At 41.9% G+C, this 19899-nt stretch overlaps 1 protein-coding gene across 16 annotated transcripts in view; it reads right to left on the bottom strand.

Moving 5' to 3' along the window:
- Nucleotides 1-19899, bottom strand: part of FMN1 (formin 1) — a 497917-nt gene that overhangs the window by 154937 nt on the left and 323081 nt on the right. For 15 of the 16 annotated variants that reach the window (XM_055537259.1, XM_055537263.1, XM_055537262.1 and 12 more), the window contains 4 exons: nucleotides 10909-11038; nucleotides 9317-9463; nucleotides 8161-8220; nucleotides 3774-3894 (listed from right to left, as the gene is read on the bottom strand). In XM_055537259.1, the coding sequence (XP_055393234.1) occupies nucleotides 3774-3894; nucleotides 8161-8220; nucleotides 9317-9463; nucleotides 10909-11038 (458 nt within the window). Of the gene's footprint in view, nucleotides 1-1631; nucleotides 1904-3773; nucleotides 3895-8160; nucleotides 8221-9316; nucleotides 9464-10908; nucleotides 11039-19899 lie in introns of those variants that run through there. The other variant, XM_055537272.1, reaches the window with a different exon arrangement.

Raw genomic sequence — 19899 nt, 5'->3', positions numbered from 1 at the left:
TATCAGGGAAATAAAAATTACTGTCTGATTAAAGGATGTACGACAATAAACAAGACAAAGAACACATTCACGATCACCAAGAACTTGTTCTGTAGTGCTCTGGGAATTAGGTTCTCCATGAACACAGTCAGCTGGCCCTCAACACTATGGGCCTGTTTCCACAAGGTATGTGTTTCCCAGTAAAAGGTGTGTAGTGTTAATCAGCTATATTGAAGCTTTCCTTACTAAGGGACTATGCATTCATTACCTCTGACGATGTAGGTGTTATAATTGCCCTTAAAAAATAAAAATTCAGGTGAAATAATACTTTTTATCTGGGCTTCCCAGGCGGCACTAGCAATAAAGAAACTGCCTGCCAATGCAAGAGACACAAAAGATGTGGATTCGATCACTGGGTCGGGAAGATCCCCTGGAAGAGAAAATGGCAACTCACTCCAGTATTCTTGCCTGTGAAAATCCCATGGACAGAAGAGCCTGGAAGGGCTACACTTCCTGGAGTTGCAAACCTGGGATTTTCCCAGGCAGGAACACTGGAATGGGTTGCCAGTAGAAAGTATATCTCTGACTCTAAAGTCTGAGTTCCTAATCCTGTGCAGTACTGTTCACCTTGATAACCCATCTCTCCTCTGTCTCCTCCAACCATGTAACCCCAGCCCACACACAAAGCTCTTTCCCATGTCTCTAAGTGATCTGAGGGTCTATTAATACGTACATAGTTGGAGCAGGTTCTTGGGCTCACACACACACTCACCCACTAACTCTGCCATTTGTTTCCTTATGAGGCTCTATGCATTTTCTAGGAATATGTATCTTTCTGTTGTGACCTCTGACCAGATTATGGAGACTTCTGGGGCAGCAGCAGGATAAGTCATGAGTAACAGGCCTCAGAGTCATATCTAGTTTCAAAATGCATCTAGGTCATCAGCTGTGAAGTAACCTGGCAGGTCACCTGAGCACCATGAACTTCCGTTTCCTCCTCTTGTGAGGACTGTATAACGGTATCTGCTTCACAGTATCACTGTAAAGGCTTAAAGAGATGCTCTATGGAAAATGCCTGATAATAATCACACAATAAATTGTAGCGGATACTACTGTCCTCAATTCCCTGCTATGTCTTCCTACATAAAAGTGCTGATGGAACTTGTGGTCTCTAGGAAAGAGACAATAATCTCATTGACAATCTCTACTGCTATCAGCAACATCTATACAACCAAGAACCATCATTTAACTTCCACTCCATTGTTAAGGTGTGGTTCTTGCTACCCAAGATGATTTTCTTTTCAAAGTCTATGGCTGCCCAGAGAACTAAGGCCTGAGCCTTCTTGAGATTTGCTAATCACATCTGGTTTAGCTTTAGACATTTTCTGGGGTTTTGCCAGCAGCCACGACATTTTAATGGCTACAATAAACCTCAAAGCCTCATCAAATCTTTGCTGTATGTGTGAAAATTATGTCCTTTTCAATTAAACATTCAATCTCGGCTCACACCCAGGCCTTATGGAAACGGAGCTGAAGCCTGAATGGGGACGGGAGATGAAACGGGCCGCCACGACTCTGGCCATCTTGCCAGATGGGATTTAGAAGAACAAGAAATTCATTAGAGAACCGATGGTCTGTATTTTCTTTAAATATTTACTAGGTACCTTTCATGTATTAAAAACACTGGCATCTCTAAAGATTAGCAGGGCATTTTTGTTTAAATATTCAATGTGTGTGGGGAAGCCCCGGTTTCCTCATTTGCCTTGGTGGTGAACTTCATGTCTTCTGATGACATGTCATGCAAAGAAGAAAAATAGCTGAGGTATTGTTCAGTTTTCCTGCATAAGGCAGCTCCTCCAGCTTCAGAAGTTCCCGTATGTCCTTAAAATTGCCTGAGGAAACTATCAGTTGAGTCCTCAGAGATCTGGAATGACACCACGGATCATCCTAGAGAAAGTAAGGTACATCCCTGCCTCTCCACCGTCCTCCGAATTCACTCTTCTTTTCCCTTTGTTATTTATCATCAAATACACAGAGACATCAAAGGCAGGGGGCCGAGCCAGGATGCCTGATAAAAGAGAGCGCATGGAGGGAAAGCAGGCGAAGAGGAAAGATCCAATACAGATCAGGTTTCTGCTCAAAGACTACAGGAGAGGGCAGGCCGTGGTTTCACAAGGACCAAGAGACGAGAGAGGATGGGCAGTCAGGGACAGCCCTGGGGGCTCAGATGGTAAAGAATCGGCCTGCCAGTGCAGGAGACACAAGAGATGTGGGTTCGACCCCTGGGTCAGGAAGATCCCCTGGAGAAGGAAATGGCAACCTACTCCAGTATCCTTGCTTGGAGAATTCCATGGACAGAGGAGCCTAAATATCTAACATACACATGTTATGAGACAAGCACAGGTCCTCTCTGCTACCGCAACAGCTACCTTGAAGACTGGCCTGGCCCTAATTCTGCCATTGAAGAGGGACAGAAAAATACTGGTATGTGATGGCTTACTCGGCTTTCTTACAATAAGAATCAAGCTCATCTCAGTCAAGGAAAAAAACTGTTTTTGAGGAGAGGAAAAAGAATGATCATGTGTTCACAGATCACATTCCTGAACAAAACATCCATTTGGTTGAATTCACGCTCTTGACCACATCAACAGGAGGAAAAAGAAACTCCACATGTTCCTTTAAAAATCATTTACAAGGTAAAAATATTCAGTTGTAACCACCATCCTTATTTAAGTAAGTTTTATGCCTAAAGTAAAAATAAATGGCTCGCCCTGCCACCGGGAGCAGATCTTTCCCACTTTACTTGCATTTCCAAGCTGTCCTCCATCTAAGACTTAGATTTCTGAGTACTCTTTCACAATAAACATTTTAAAAATGTTTATTTTATGTCTTAGTGTAAAAATATTCCTGGTGCAAGCTCTTCATTTCCTCAAGCTCTGCTTTTGGCGCTCTGGGCTCCATTTCCACATTAACACGCTCCCTAAATCCTCCGCAGAGCTCTTCAATAGGAGTTATACAAGCTCTGAGGCAAGTATTTATATTCTTGGACAAGGAGATGTCTCCACTGTGAAAACACAAGACTTGAGAGATGCCAAAGGAAAATTCCTGCCCAACAGAGACATATTTTCACCTTTTAAAAAAGCCAAAAAGGGCCTTCAGCATTTTGTTTTGGATAATTAAAAATGTAAATTAAACTAAAATAGACTGTTTACTATGGGTCTTGCCATCACTATTAGACTTATATACATAAACAAAATATATAGGAATGTGAGTGTGCATTTTGCGTGACAGCAAGAGAGAAGGAGAGATAAGGCAGCATAGTAAACTAGCTTAGAAAACACAAGGCATGAGATTTTCTAACTAGATTTAATCTGCCTCTGTCTGGCTGTGTGAATATAGCTTTTCTAAGCCTCATTTTTCTCATCTATAAAATGGAGTTAGTGTGGTTCCTGCTTATTTGGGTTACCTTTACCTTCTTACCCTAGTTAGAAGAATCATATAAGATCATAGTAAGAATTAAAAAAAAAAGAAGAGTTGCTGTAATTATTAAAATATGTATTACATGTTGGAAAATATAGGTAACAAGATACATATCTAGTAAGCACTGATTAACACTAACAAAAGAGAAAGATGTGTAAATAAAGTGACTCCAAATGGTACACAGAGATGGGAGTGTCCCGAAGACTGTGGTAACTGAACTCTCACCAATTCCATTCCACGAGCCAGAGAGATATCATCCTCTTCAACCATTTAAAAAATATCTATGATCATAATAACAGAACAGTTCCCATTACCTTCTAGTTGCCTCTTCAGTTTTCTCAAATCTTTTATAAGGTCTTCAAATTTGACTTGAGAAGCCAAGAAGAAATCCTGTGGTTCAGGCAAGGGGAAAACGCTCTTTTCTGTTCCTGCTTCCTAGAATAGATGGTAAACAAAAGTACATTATACTTCCCAATTGTCACTTTCAGTTGAAATTCCAAAACATCTTTTTTTTGGATAGTCGGATAAGAATCATAGCAAAGATCCCCTGCTATTCCTAACTTTGGGCTGGTTACTTTGAAGTGCTTTTATGTCTTTTGTGCTATCATTTTGGTCTTACTGGCACTGAGGCCAAGGCTACGGCTATGGCATGGGCTGAGGTTTTAATTTTTTTAATTAATATATTTTTTGGCTGTGCCTTACAGCATGTTGGCTCATAATTCCTGGACCAGGGATCAAACTCGTGCACCCCGCAGTGGAATCTGGGAGTCCTAAACACTGCACTGCCAGGCAAGTCCCTGGGCTGGGTTCTAATTTGACTCTTGAATCAAAGAGAAAATGGTCAGATATGTCCTGATCTTAGACCCTCTATTCCCATGGAAAAAGTTATAGGAAGAACACATGAAAAGTGGTTAAACTGAAAGTCCCTGTTGAGCTTCACATGGTAGCAATTAGATAACTCATCTTTGGGGTATGCCCATGGGTGTGAATTAGAAGCTACTGGACTAGGCAACACTGAAGTGGGAGAAACAATTGCACTCATTTATGCTCTTACCTACCTTCCTCTGCAGTTTAAAGCTCGTGCATGTGTTTGTGTGTGCACGTGTGATCAAATTCTTCACACATTTGTAAAGATCCTCCTAATGTTGCTTGCCTTGGAAGTATAAACTTAGTTGTTCAGTCGTGTCCAACTCTTTGCAACCCCATGGACTGTGGCCTGTCAGGCTCCTCTGTCCATGAAATTCTCCAGGCAAGGATACTGGAGTAGGTTGCCATTTTCTTCTCCAGAGTATCTTCCCAACCCAGGCATCGAACCTGGGTCTCCTGCATTGCAGGCAGATTCTTTACCGTCTGAGCCACCAGGCAAGAGCTATCTTAGTAGGTATTTACAAAGGCATGGCCGTGTAGAGTGCCGACAAACTCCACAACTACAGCTAAGAGAGGATCTCAGCAGAGAAACATCCAGAGGTGCACAACCCGTAGGCACACAGGGAGAAGCAGAGCCTCAACTATCTGCTCCAGTCCAGCCTGCTTTCTCCCCGAGCTGTTCAGTGTAAGCTTTGTGTCTTACATACCTCAGGTCGTCTTCGCTTATGCTTCTCTCCACACAGGGTACTCTGCCAGCTCTCCTTCACATTCCATCTTCCCTACTGCCATTAGGACTAATTCCAAACTCTACAACTGCTTTACAAGGCACTTTATGATCTGGCCTCTGTCTCCATCTCCAGCCTGATTTCTCCCTTCTCCTATCTCTAACTCCCTCACTCTTAGACTTTCAAAAAAATAAAAGAACAGGCCACAATCTCTTGCTTGGAGACTTTTGTCTACAAAACTGTCTCTTTCCAAATTCTTCCCCAGGCCCTCCTCAAACGTCCTGGTTCATACTTCTTCAAGTCTCAAAACAGCACTTCCTTAAAGCTCTCCCCAGAACTCCAGCACCTGGATGTTTCCAAGAGCCCCCGCTACTTCCCGTATCACAGCACTTATCAACATTAATTTAAAAATTGCCTTGTTAGCCTGGTGTCTTCCCCAGTAGACTATAAACACTTTGAAGGCAGGAATTATGTCTTGTTCTCAGTTGAGTACTCACCATCAGGTCTACCAATCAACTCTGGCACTATTACAGACAGCTTATAGAACACTGTTCTGGGAAGTATGCATCTTGCACAGGGGTCATCTACCTTATTACCCTCTTTTCCTCGGATTTCAAGAATTCCCTGGGTCCTTCCCTCTTCCTTTAAGACATTTGGCCCCATTTGTAATGCTAGAAGAAAGTGGTTTTCCTCGTTTGATCAGAACAATATTTTACATGATCAGTGTACTATTTTTTACTTTCCTTATGTTACTGCTCTAAAAAACAATGGAAGCAGTACCCTAGTATGAGTGCCAAGATGGAACAACATCTAAGATGCTTGCCACAAAATTCCACGGTAATCAACATTGGAAGACCTCATGCATGTCTCTTTCTAGTCTTCAAAACTTTTTATCAGATTCAGTCTCAGTTTCTTCTTCTTTTTTTTTAAGGTAGAAAAAGAGAAAATGCTGCTGAGCAAATCAGCTTAGTAGTAGCTCTTATGCAGAGGAGGCAATGGCACCCCACCCCAGTACTCTTGCCTGGAAAATCCCACGGACGGAGGAGCCTGGTAGGCTGCAGTCCATGGGGTCGCGAAGAGTTGGACACAACTGAGAGACCTCACTTTCACATTTCACTTTCATGCATTGGAGAAGGAAATGGCAACCCACTCCAGTGTTCTTGCTTGGAGAATCCCAGGGATGGCAGAGCCTGGTGGGCTGCCGTCTATGGGATCGCACAGAGTTGGACATGACTGAACTGACTTAGCAGCAGCAGCAGCAGCTCTTATGAAAGTTGCTCAGTTAAGAGTTCAAAAGACATGGCCCTAGAAGGGTTTCTTTAAACTTCACATAGACCTCGACTTGGACCAAAAATCATCCATGAGTAGAAGGAAACTTGGAGCAAGAGTCACCTTTCTTCTGCTAATTGCTCTTCACCACTAACCACAAACATCATCACTTAGGCTCCTAAGAGGGAAGGGATCATTTTATAAATCACATAATCCTACACTCTTGAGTGAAATTCATTCTGCTCGGTGAAAAACTGGGAGAGCACCACACAGTTGTTGACTTCTTATTTTTCCTAAACTGGGCCATCCTATTGTTCAGTTGCCAAGTAGTGTCTGACTCTTTGTGACCCCATGGACTGCAGCACACCAGGCTTCCCTGTCCTTCACTATCTCCTGGAGTTTGCTCAAACTCATGCCCGTTGAGTTGGTGATGCCATCCAGCCACCTCATCCTTTGTCACCCCCTTCTCCTGCCTTCATATTTCCCAGCATCAGAGTCTTTTCCAACGAGTTGGCGCTTCACATCAGGTGGCCAAAATATTGGAGCTTCAGCTTCAGCATCAGTCCTTCCAATGAGTATTTAGGGTTGATTTCCTTTAGGATTTCTGAAACTAATCTTATTGTATTTTAACATTTTCCTCTGTGAAGCTGATTCCACTGGGTTCAGCTCTCTTCATCAGGAGCCAAATTCCATAGGCAAATGTTATCCTTCCTACACAGTGCGTCTGTGTAGGAAGCATGGCTGAGATAGAGACTATGCATAAATCTGCTCATGTCAACTTTGAACTGTCAGCCCAAGATTCTTCAGGAGAGTTCTTCTGCCACTTTGGTACCTATTGTCAGAACTGTGGGTGCACAAACATTGCCTCAAGCTCAACACACCTGTACTGCTCTACCAGAAAACATCTGTCACCTCCATTCATCTAATTCTTCACAGATGCTACTGACTACATGCTAGTGGATATTTACAGTACATTCAACTCAGTAAGTATGTATCAAGCACCTACATTACAGTCAGATAAACCCACCAGGAGGGGAGGACAGATGACGAAAGGCTTCATCAGTGCTTAGCTTGTCCTCTGCATGAAATTGAAGGCCTTTTGAAAAGGACGCCCTGGAATCTTGACTTTTCTTCCCTCGGTACCTAGGAAAAACTCTGCCTTTGTGGATAGTTAAGTGGGACTCCTGACAACATTTTCCCAAGACTTGTTCCATTTACTGACTGCTAGGTTTCTCAACAACTTACAATAGTACCTCTTTCTTCTCAAAGCTAGGACTCCTTGTTCTCGATTTAATGAGAAGGAATAAAACATAGAAAATGGTGCTCAGGTGGATTCTCACAGAAATTTTTATTTCTAATGGCCAGTGTAATTTAAGCAGGGAAGATGGATTTAAATTCCACGTCTTTAACTTGTTCACCAATGAACACTGCTGATAAAGTATTGGGTATTACTGCATATTAAGTTCCTAAATTTTGGTCTGCAGCCCAGAATCTAGTTTCAAATATAACCAATTACTGAATGGATATAGGTTTCACAGGAACCCTCACAATCTGGTCAGAAGGCGCTGAGATGACTAGGGATCTCTCTGAAGCTGTGTTACATAGTAGATTAGGAGGCAGTAGATTTGTACCACTGAATAATGCTTCCCTTCACAAGAGTCAACTAAATTCTCTTGGCTCCAGTGTTCCCATCTGTAAACCAAGGAGGCTGGAGAGCTCTCAAATTCTATGTTGGACTTGAAATTCATCCATCCAGCCATCATCCAATTTCTGAATGCCAATAATGTGAAGGAGTTGAAACCCCATTAGGTGTAGTTTTCCACATAATGCCATTTCTTACCTGATCATAGTAACGCAGGTAATATTTCACCACGTAGTCCACCAGATTAATCCCATTATCCTAGGTTTAAAAGAGAAGCTTAAATGAATATCCTTCACATGAGACTCTGCCATAGTATATAGTCAAAGAACTGAAATTTCATTTTGTAACTCTTATACTTTTCTGATACCTAGTCCTGATTCTGTTTGATACTGGCGAAATTCTCCTCCTTGTCCCATTCATTTTTAATGGCATCTATAGAAAGAAATGACACCACACTTTTCCTTTGAGGGGGAGAAAACCCAAACAGATAATCAATCCATAAGACCTCTGAGATAATGGCTAAGACATGCAACCAACCAACCAACCAAAAGACTATCTCAATATTTTCAGGCATAAAGCCAAGAAAGGAGGAGGAAGGGGAGTGCTAAAGAGAACCAGGGAGCAGAACAGAAAAACCATCCCTCCCTTCCCACCTCTCAAAAAATGTGTGTTCTTAATGGCATGAAAAACAATCAAGATGGCTTAAAAGGAACACCCTGCCACTTTATGACCCTGGGACTCCAGGGGAGAGCAAGCCCTCCCACAAGGCAGCCTTTGTGTCTTGTTCACGTGGGTCTAACTCTAATTTGCCTCTGTGTTTCGCCTCCCTCCATTTCCCCCTCCCTGCCCGCTGACAGGGTCGCCTAGCTATGGGCTGCTTGTTTCTAAAGAGAGCTCTGCAGGGGTGTGGAGCCAAATGATAATCAGGCTCAGAGGGGTTGACAGTGGACCCCCCAGTCCAATTGTTGTGGACCAAAGGATAATTCAAACGCTCAGCTCCCTTGGTGATTCAGCATCGCTCCCTACTCAGGGGTGAGTAAATTACAAGTAGCTAACACCAAATTCAAACAGATTCAACTCTTGTGCTATGGCTAATACTGTACACTATCTGTTTTATCCTCTCATGGTAGTTCAACATCTAATTGTGTGCTTTCAAGCAAATGAATGTTGGGAATTTTTCGTCAAAAGAAGATCAAACATGAAAAACCTGTATTCAAAAGAAAGCAAAGAAAAAAATGTACTGCTAAGAGGAAGACAGAGATGAATGGAACAACTAGGGATACTTAAAAAAAAAACTGAAAGGGTAGAAGGAAAATGATGGCAGATCACAGAAACTCATATGAAAAATAAATACCCGACTTTTGACGTCCTTGAGTTTGGGCAGAATTTCTAAGCTATATCCATCTGCTTGTCCCCGAGTCCTATTTCCTCCATTCATATAATTTCCAAAAGCCAGAATGAGAGCTAAAATATCTTTTACACTCTTCATGTGCAGCAAGCCCTGGGAAAAAAATAATAATTATTATGAGGCTGAACTCCAAATGCACCTATGTTCATTTAACAACAAATCTTCACCAAGCACCTGATAGTCTGTTTGCTGGCCTGGTACCAACGGGATTTACAATTGGTGAAACAGAAAATACACTTCATTAAGCTAAGTGTCTTAAAAAAATATGTTAACAGCCATCATTTGTTATCCTTTCAATGAATTACAAACTGTACATGTTTTAGCACTGAATATTAAATATTATATTTCTATTTGAGCCAATTTTATTTTTTAAATACTTATTTTAAGGGATTCAGAAATTGAAACAAGAGAGTTGTTACAGTTAGGTTTTGTATTTGATGGCTTCTAAATACAAAAGGTTTTAAGATCATTTGAGAATCTGGTTTTGGACACTGTCTCTATATAAACAGCATAGTTAAATGTCAGGTAGATACAACAGCATGCCTATGCTTCCTTATCCCTGGAAATAACCCTCAGAGGTGAACTACAATAATGTATTTCGAGGTCACAGGCTCTGTTTATTAAGCGCTTGCTGATTTGTCTGTTAACTTTTACAATTTCAAGCTTCTTGGGGTGTCTTCAGCTTCCTCTCTCATTTGTTTCACCTCTTTCTCTCTCATTCTTTGGCTCCAAGTGCAAATTTTCAAATTGATACTTTTCTCCCTTCTCTATAATTTCAGTCGACTTTATTTTCCTTTATTTCAGGGTAAAGACAGAAAACCAAGTGCAGCTCCAAGTTGACCTCTGTTCCTGCTTTTTAGGGCATTATTAGAAGGTGCATATTATACACCTTGGTGCTATTTATGCTTTCTTTATTGAAATCTTTTATGTCTTAGAAGGGAAAAAAAACACATGCCTTCAAATAAGCAACTAAACACTACAGTATTTATGGAAGAGTATCATGTGGTTAAGGATGTAGGTCACTGGGAGAAAATGCCAAGTTGAAGAATTTATAAAGAACACCAGTGGGATGAAACCAGCAAAAATTTATTGGCCCATCACTCATTGCCATAATTATTTATTTCATTTATCAAGTCTCTGGAATCTTCTTACAATATTTCACTATGTAAACACATTTCAGATGATCCAGTGCATTGGTTTAAGGCAAATCTCTTGCAATCTTAGAGTAGAAAACACACTATACTATTAAGGTTGGTTTTAAGTGGCCAGTATGTATATTGGGAGGTATTTGGAATATGTGAGAAATCTGTAAAAGTGTTATTTTTTTCTCCCTCTTTATCCTCTATCAATCTGCATCTCCTTTCTTACTCATTCACCTACATGCACACAAACTTATGGGATAATCGTCACAGGGAAATACACAATCTTAAGGCAAAAAGTTTTCTACAAAGGGACTCAAGTTGATCTTTCCCACTCTCCACTTCCTCCTCCACCTCCAAGAAAGGCAAAGTCATCCTTGAATTAGGCAGCAAACATACCTTAGAAGCTCGTGTGATGATCTCTACCTTTCGGTGCAAGGCGGTGATACCCTCAGAAAAGACAGATCTGAAGATTATGCACTGGGCACGTTCAGCAAAATTAGGGATCTGGGCTAACTCATGTAAAAATCTGTAAAAATTAAGAACGAATCAGTTGACTTCATATACAGTCACACAGGAAATAAAAAGACAGTACAAACATGTACAGTTTGTAATTCATTGAAAGGATAAAAAATGATGGCTGTTTTTATTAGAAATAAAAAGAAAGCATTCCTTATTTGACAATGTCAATCGAACCATCATAAAAGGTATCAAATAAGCAAACTCAAGGGATGTGCTCTACTGTGGACAGCAAAGCCACTTTTCAAAATGGGTTTCCGTATAACACCCCCCACCCATCAGAATGGCTATCATCAAAAACAACACTAACAAATGTTAACAACATTTGTTATAAAAATAACAACAAGGATGTGGAGAAGGGAGAATTCTCGTACACTGTTGGTAGGAATGCAAATTGTTGCAGCCACTGTGGAAAACAGTATGGCGGTTTCTCAAAAACCTAAATACAAAATTACCTTTTGACCTAGAAATCCCACTCCTGAGTATACATCCAAAAAAACTGAAAACACTAATTTGAAAAAATATATGCACCCCAGTGTTCATAGTGGCATTATTTATAACTGCCAAGATATGGAAGCAACCTGTGTTCGTGAATAGATACATGGATAAAGAAATGTACACACAATGGAATACTGCTGCTGCTGCTAAGTCGCTTCAGTTGTGTCCGACTCTGTGCGACCCCATAGACGGCAGCCCACCAGGCTCCCCTGTCCCTGGGATTCTCCAGGCAAGAACACTGGAGTGGGTTGCCATTTCCTTCTCTACAATGGAATACTACTCGGCCACAAAAATAATAAATTTTACCATCTGCAGCAACATGGACGGACTTGGAGGGTATAATGCTATGCTAAGTGAAATAAATCAAAGACAGACAAGTAGTATATGATATCACTTATATGTGGAATCTAAAAAATATAACCAAATCATGAATATAACCAAAAAGATGCAGATTCACAGATACAGAGAACAAACCAGTGGTTACCAGTGAGGGAGGAGCAAGATAGGGCTAGAGGAGTAGAAGGTACAAATGACTGGGTATAAGACAGGCTCAAATATACACTTTACAACACAGAATATAGACAATATTTTCTGATAGCTGTAAATGGAAAGTAATATTTAAAAACTGTATACAATTTTTAAAAATTAAAAATATATTAATGGGTTTCTATAATGGTGAACAAACGTATGATGTATAAGAACAGAAAGTTAATGCAAGTATACTGAACCACATCAAGTAATCTATCTCCTGCTTCCCAAATAAGACTAAACCCAAATGGGAAGCATTAATCTTTACAGTCTGAAAAAAAAAGAAAAGAAAATAACACAATCAACTCCCTTTATAAGGCAGTATTGTCTAATGGTGTATTAACATAGGCTAAGTGAAGACGAGGCAAATGTCTACAGGCAAGTGACTAAAAGAAATCTCTGTTCAATCAATTTTAATAGTCATAATGATTCTATTCTACAGGTTACTTACTTACATCAACTTACTTACACAGACAAGAGTTCATAGTTCCATGCTTGGAACAAGGCAGGCACTCATTAAGCGAGAACAATCTAAAGTTTCTTAAAAATTACAGCAAGACAGATCTTAAAAGCTAAAGGTGAGTCCTGACCCACACACAGAAGCTCACTGTCTGAGCAGCTGGGCACTGGAGCCCCTTGCAAAATTAAGTTGGAAGAGTTACATATTCTCGAAGCCAACCACCCGAGGAAGGGGTATAAACTAAAATGGATGGAAAGAGTTGGAAATGAATCCAGAAGAGGAGAGAATCCACTAACAGCTATTAAATCCATTCTGGGGTTGAAATGATGATTAACTGATAGTTCTGAAAGTCTTAGTCAAATCGTAACATCAATACCCTGACATTTTGTAACCTCTTACCAAGAATACTTTTACACAGGAGCAAAGCTGGAGCCCTCTGTTTTCCATAACCCCCCAACGTTTCTTAGTTAATACTCTGTGCCTCTTTTAGGGACACTTGGGTTTTAATAATAATTCTAATAATCAACTGTTTTTCTTATTCATCCTACAACCAGGTCATAATCCTTTTTCTTTTTAATAGCACTGAGATGAAGCAAAGAATGCTCATAAAAGAAAACATACCTTTGTTTTAAGGTTTTGTAACTTTTGATTATTATGAAAACCATGTGATGGGATATAAAAATGAAAACCCAAAGGAATTCTGAATCAGAACAAGATGAAAAAATTACACACTATATGTAAATTGCTTCTTTGCTAAAATTAGTTTCAAACCACTGATTCATTTATGACTGAAATCAGGGGTATCACCAGTTTTCACAAACGCGAGCAGTAAAAAGCTTATGGGCCGGGAGGCATCTGGTCCTGTAAGTGAGTCTTGGGAAGTCTGACATATTCAAATGCTGCCGAGAGATATCTCAAGGGTAGCACCCTGCATTTCTCCCTTTCCAAATGCGACCATGAAACACTACTCTCAAAGTAGGACCTATATCCCAGAGAAGGTACACTTCCTTGTTTAAGTGGACACAGTAAGTGAAGAACTAATGGTAAGAATATACAGATCAACACCCCAGCTCACCAGCAAGGCCTTAGAAGAGAAGAAGGAAATGCTGGGTAAATGATCATTTATAACTAGTCTCCAGAAAGGAGGTTTAGGATCCACAGAAGGAGATGAGCCCATAGCCTCAACTAATTTGTGTTACCCAGAAAAAAATGAAATAGAACTACAAGGTTCCCTGGGCTCAAAGCTTTACTGGAATTAGGGTTGGCACTAGGAAGGCTCTCAGGGAATCTTAAAGACCCCATGTTCTGTGTATGGAGAAGGGGCCAAAACACATATCCAGAGTTGAGTCGGGAATGGAATTCAGAAATTTCACATTACTTTTGGATTGGACTCTAGAAAATGTGTCACCAAAAATACTGTAGCATCAGTTACCAAGAATTTTACTGTTTTTCGATGTGTATGAAGCATTTACAGTGTGTCAGGCACCATGCTAAGACCTGAGAACCTAATTTAACTTATACATAATTGCTTCTTGATCACCTGAGAAATAAATCCGCAATTATCATGGAGTTTGATGAGCGATCTTGGTGATGGGACCTAAAACAGGAGCTATGGATGCCACATGCCGGGCATCGAAGTCAGAGCCCTGAAAGGACCCTGTCAGCCCAGGTCTCTGGGAGCCCTCTGGAGCTTGTGCAGGTCATGTGTGAGAAACTGCCAGTGAGAGCCTAGATAGGCTGCCTGATATTCATGGGCAAAGGGGAGAAGAAGCTAAAATGGAGCTTCATATTCTAAAACAAAGATTTCAAGCTTTTTCTGAATGAATGAATGATTTGAAACAGAAGAGTGACACTTCCAGATTTTTGTTTTAGAAAATTGTCCTGGCAAGGCTTGGATGATTGACTGGAAGTTATAGCGGATCTGAGGCTGGGAAGAGCTGGAATATTCCAATGGGGTAGGTGAGAGGGCCACCAGTGTGGATGTACAGGGGCAAATGGTTAGAAAGCAATTGAGGGGGCCAGACCCAGAGAAGCTGACCCATCCTGTAAGTTACTGAGAAAAGTCCAGGATGATTTGTGGGTTTGGGGCCTGGTCACCTAGCAGAAGGTGAAGATAAGAAAAACTAGAGTAGCAAATATGGGAAAAATAAAGACTTAAGGAAAGCACCATTTCCCATCTATCTGAGAAAGTACCAGAGGCATGTGCTGTACTGCACTTAGTCACTCAGTCGTGTCCGACTCTTTGTGACCCCATGGATTGTAGCCCACCAGGCTCCTCTGTCCATGGGGATTCGCCAGGCAAGAATACTGGAGTTAGTTGCCATGCTCTCCTCCAGGGTATCTTCCCAACTCAGGGATCGAACCCAGGTCGCCTGCATTGCAGGAGGATTCTTTACTATCTGAGCCACCAGGGAAGGTTACCTCAAAGGCTATGAAATGTCTAACATCTTATCCCCTCTCCTCAACTGGGTTTTATACTCTACCCATTAGGGAAGGGATAAGCACTCTTTTACCCATCCCCAAAGAGGGGGTCTTGAGCATTATTAGCTCATGGCACTCATGAATATTTATGGACTGATTTCCTTTAGGACTAGTCTATGCTAGGGCCAGAGATAGGAAGGACTAAATATCCCCAAAGAGCCACAGACTAGGGATCTTCCCCTTCTGTCCTTAAGGCCGGATGGTCTTGCCAGGGTGGACTGTAACTAGAGTCTGTATACAGGAGAGATATTCTGTACCTCACAGAGAATGGGTCACACATGTACAGCAGTAACTCAGCTCATAGCAGAAATGACGCAACAGGCCCACTGTTTTCAACGGACTAATATTTGGTTAATGATCCGTCGGAACCCTGAATGTTAACATTTCTGTCTGTGCATGTTGTAACCTATGTTCCTCCACAGAGGAAAATGCTAAAAGAGCCTTATTTCAAAAAGTCAACGTGTCTTCATTTGGGTGGGGCAGGAGGGCAAGGCAGCTATGGGCATAAGTGAAAAGTGAAAGTTGCTCAGTCATGTCCAACTCTTTGTGATCCCATGTTCTATATAGTCCATGGAATTCTCTAGGCCAGAATACTGGAGTGGGTAGCCTTTCCCTTCTCCAGGGGATCTTCCCAACCCAGGGATCGAACCCAGGTCTCCTGCATTGCAGGCAGATTCTTTACCAGCTGAGCCACAGGGAAGCCCAAGAATACTGGAGTGGGTAGCCTATCCATTCTCCAGGGGATCTTCCTGACCCAGGAATTGAACTGGGGTCTCCTGCATTGCAGGTGGATTCTTTACCAACTGAGCTATCAGGGAAGCCCATAAGTAGAACATCCCAATAGGCTATATACGGTATCCTCACTTCAGGCCAGAAAAAGCACACACCAGGCCTAATCAAATGCAATAGAAGCTCCCAATGCCTCACTACCACCCCAAGCAGAGTGTGAACAGAGTTGAGGACCATTGCTGGAGAGATTGGTTCTCAGAGAGCCTAGTCCCAAGCAGATGACATCTCTGTGGGAAATGGCTTTCTACATCCGGCCCCATGGCTCAAGAAAGCTGATGAGGTGAGTGATGAAGCCAGACTCTCCAGACTCGAATTTATGGGACCGGGCACCACAGGAATCTCAGGAAACTGCAATGTTGAAACTATAAATGATTCATATTTTCCAGTATGTAAAACATGCTTATAGTCAACTCACTTGGAGCTAATGGCAAGTAAGTGGCCAAAAAATGAGACTCTGGCATAAATCAAACAAATGCTGTGCTGTGCAGGAGGTTGGGAGCAAAGGTGGAATTCACTTAGGGCTTGAGGCCCTACCTCTCTGGGCCTCACCCTCTAGCAACTGAGTCCAAACACATCACCAGGACAATATGACCATCTTCTTTGCTGTCAGTAAGAGCTTAGCATGTTAAGGAAGCCATTAAAATGACCACTTACAAACTTTAAAAATGCCCTTCATCTGCATCTCTATTTCTGCCTTGGAAATAGGTTCATCAGTACCATTTTCCTAGATTCCACCTGTGTGTACTGATATATTTGCTTTTCTCTTTCAGACTTACTTCACTCTGGGTGACAATATACAAATAAAAATTTTTTAATAAATTAAAATAATAAAAATGCTCTTCTATCCAGATCCTCGGTAGAGAAAGCGAGAACAAGAAGTCATTTTGTTAATTACCTGCTACCATTACTTTTTGTCTTGGCAATTAATCTTGTAAAATAATACCAAAAAGGCATTAACACAGAAGGAAAAGGGGACCCCTTCCAGGAGCAGGGGCCCACTGTTCATTTCACCAGGTTGGCTATTCCTATAGCTTAGAGCAGGGGTTGGTGAATTATAGACCCCAGGCCAAATTCAGCCCATCACTTGTTTTTGTATGGTCCATCAGCTAAGAATGGTTTTCACATTTTTAAATGGTTGGGGAAAAAGTCAACAGAGGATAATATTTTATAACGTGTAAAAATGATATGAAATTTAAATTTCAGCATCCATAAATAAAATGTTATTGGCGCACAGGCACGTCCATCATCTATGGCTGCTTCTGGACTATAACGGTCGACTCGAATAGTTCCAACAGACTGTCATGGCCCACCAAGCCTAAAGTACTTACTGCCAGGTCCTTTATAGGTAAAGTTTTCCAACTTTGAACTTAGAAGATCATTGCTTAATGTGGTATAGTTAGCACTACCCAAATGCTTAATCACATGATGCAAAGAGCCAACTCACTGGAAAAGACCCTGATGCTGGGAAAGATTGAAGGCAAAAGAAGAAGGGGGGGCAGAGGATGAGATGGTTAAACAGCATCACTGACTCAATGCACATGAATCTGAGCAAACTCTGGGCGATAATGGAGGACACAGGAGACTGGCATGCTGCAGTCCATAGGGTCACAGCGTCGGACATGACTTAGCAACTGAATAAGAACAACAAATGCTTGGCATGTCCTACTGTCCCTATTATGGACTGAATGTTTGTGTCCCCCCAAATTCATATGTTGAAATCCTGACCCTTCATGTGATAGTATTAAGGAGTAGGGATTTTGGGCAGTAATAAGGACATGAGGGTTAATCCCTCATGAGTGGGGTCAGTGCCCTGCAGAAAAGAGACACAAGAGCTTCTTTCCTCTCTCTGTTCTCTGCCACGTGAAGACGCTGGCAGTCCACAGCGTGCAAGAGCATTCTCACTAGAACCCAGCCATGGCTGCAGTTGGATCTCAGACTTCTGGCTTCAGCAACTGTGAGATATACATTTTTGTTGTTGACAAGTCACCCAGTTGAAGGTACCTTGTTAGAGCTGACTAAGTCAGTCCTCAAATATTTCCATGACCTTGTTTCTAAATATCCGTTATTAGTCTTTTCATTTTTGGTCATTAGCACCTTCAGTTCAGTTCAGTTCAGTCACTCAGTCGTGTCCGACTCTTTGCAATCCCATGAATCGCAGCACGCCAGGCCTCCCTGTCCATCACCAACTCCCGGAGTTCACTCAGATTCACGGCCATCGAGTCAGTGATGCCATCCAGCCATCTCATCCTCTGTCGTCCCCTTCTCCTCCTGCCCTCAATCCCTCCCAGCATCAGAGTCTTTTCCAATGAGTCAACTCTTTGCATGAGGTGGCCAAAGTGCTGGAGTTTCAGCTTTAGCATCATTCCTCCCAAAGACATCCCAGGGCTGATCTCCTTCAGAATGCACTGGTTGGATCTCCTTGCAGTCCAAGGGACTCTCAAGAGTCTTCTCCAACACCACAGTTCAAAAGCATCAATTCTTTGGTGCTCAGCTTTCTTCACAGTCCAACATCCATACATGACCACTGGAAAAACCATAGCACTAGACAGACCTTTGTTAGCAAAGTAATGTCTCTGCTTTTCAATATGCTATCTAGGTTGGTCATAACTTTTCTTCCAAGGAGTAAGCATCTTTTAATTTCATGGCTGCAGTCACCATCTGTAGTGATTTTGGAGCCCAGAAAAATAAAGTCTGACACTGTTTCCACTGTTTCCCATGAAGTGATGGGACCAGATGCCATGATCTTCGTTTTCTGAATGTTGAGTTTTAAGCCAACTTTTTCACTCTCCACTTTCACTTTCATCAAGAGGCTTTTGAGTTCCTCTTCACTTTCTGCCATAAGAGTGGTGTCATCTGCATATCTGACGTTATTGATATTTCTCCCGGAAATCTTGATTCTAGCTTGTGCTTCTTCCAGCCCAGCGTTTCTCATGATGTACTCTGCATAGAAGTTAAATAAGCAGGCTGACAATATACAGCCTTGACGTACTCCTTTTCCTATTTGGAAGCAGTCTGTTGTTCCATGTCCAGTTCTAACTGTTGCTTCCTGACCTGCATACAAATTTCTCAAGAGGCAGGTCAGGTGGTCTGGTATTCCCATCTCTTGAAGAATTTTCCACAGTTTATTGTGATCCACACAGTCAAAGGCTTTGGCATAGTCAATAAAGCAGAAATAGATGTTTTTCTGGAACTCTCTTGCTTTTTTGATGATCCAGCACATGTTGGCAATTTAGTGGAAATTAACTCATTATATTAGAAAGCATGACATGGGATTGATCACGTGATGGGTCAGGGGTAGGGTTGGTAAGGATGGGGACTCAGGGTGATGGAACTGAAGGGGAAGGGAACCCACTGGGTCAGAAAATTCCTAGGCTTCATGAACTAACTAACTTTGGGTGTGTTTTGGAAGGAGAGTCCTGGCATATGCTCCATATGAAAGCCAATCAATGAAGTGTCCCCAAATTACCATAAAGGTTTGTCAGTAACTGAGTAAACCTAAAAATCCCCCACCCAGTCACTGGGAGATGATTTTTGGACCTTGGTATACAAAGGAGGTGGGGCATTTTAGAGGAACCAAGGGCAAGGTATGAAGGTTTCAGGACAAGCTGTTCACCTATCTCTGGGGCTGACTTATAACCCTGGTGGTGGTTTAATCATTAAGTCATGTCCAGCTCTTTGTGACCCCATGGACTATAAGCCCACCAGGCTCCTCTGTCCATGGGATTTCCCAGCAAGAATACTGGAGTGGGTTGCCATTTCTTTCTCCAGGGAATCTTCCCCAGTCAGAGATCAAACCTGGGTCTCCTGTATTACAGGTGGATTCTTTACCAACTGAGCCACCAGGGAAGTCCTACTTACTCTAAACTAGATCAATTTCCTCTGTTTCCTATCCCTCCCCTCATCTCCAAGCTCAGAAGTGTACCCTGCCTTGGGCAGGAAGCACTCAAAGGAGCAACAGGCAAAAGAGCCCTCTGTCCACTCAGGACCCAGCCCACATTCTCAGAGTCCTAGGTGGAACCTGGGGGGCTGCAGATCCCAAGAGCCCAGCAAAGAACAAGAGTGTGTGGAGTACCCCAAAACAGAGAGCAGACATCTCTAAACAGTGACTGGAGAGC

Source organism: Bubalus kerabau, chromosome 10 (assembly GCF_029407905.1).
Source record: "Bubalus kerabau isolate K-KA32 ecotype Philippines breed swamp buffalo chromosome 10, PCC_UOA_SB_1v2, whole genome shotgun sequence".
NCBI lineage: Eukaryota > Metazoa > Chordata > Mammalia > Artiodactyla > Bovidae > Bubalus > Bubalus kerabau.
Note: the sequence above shows the minus strand (reverse complement) of the source record. Positions and strands in the feature narration are given on the sequence as shown.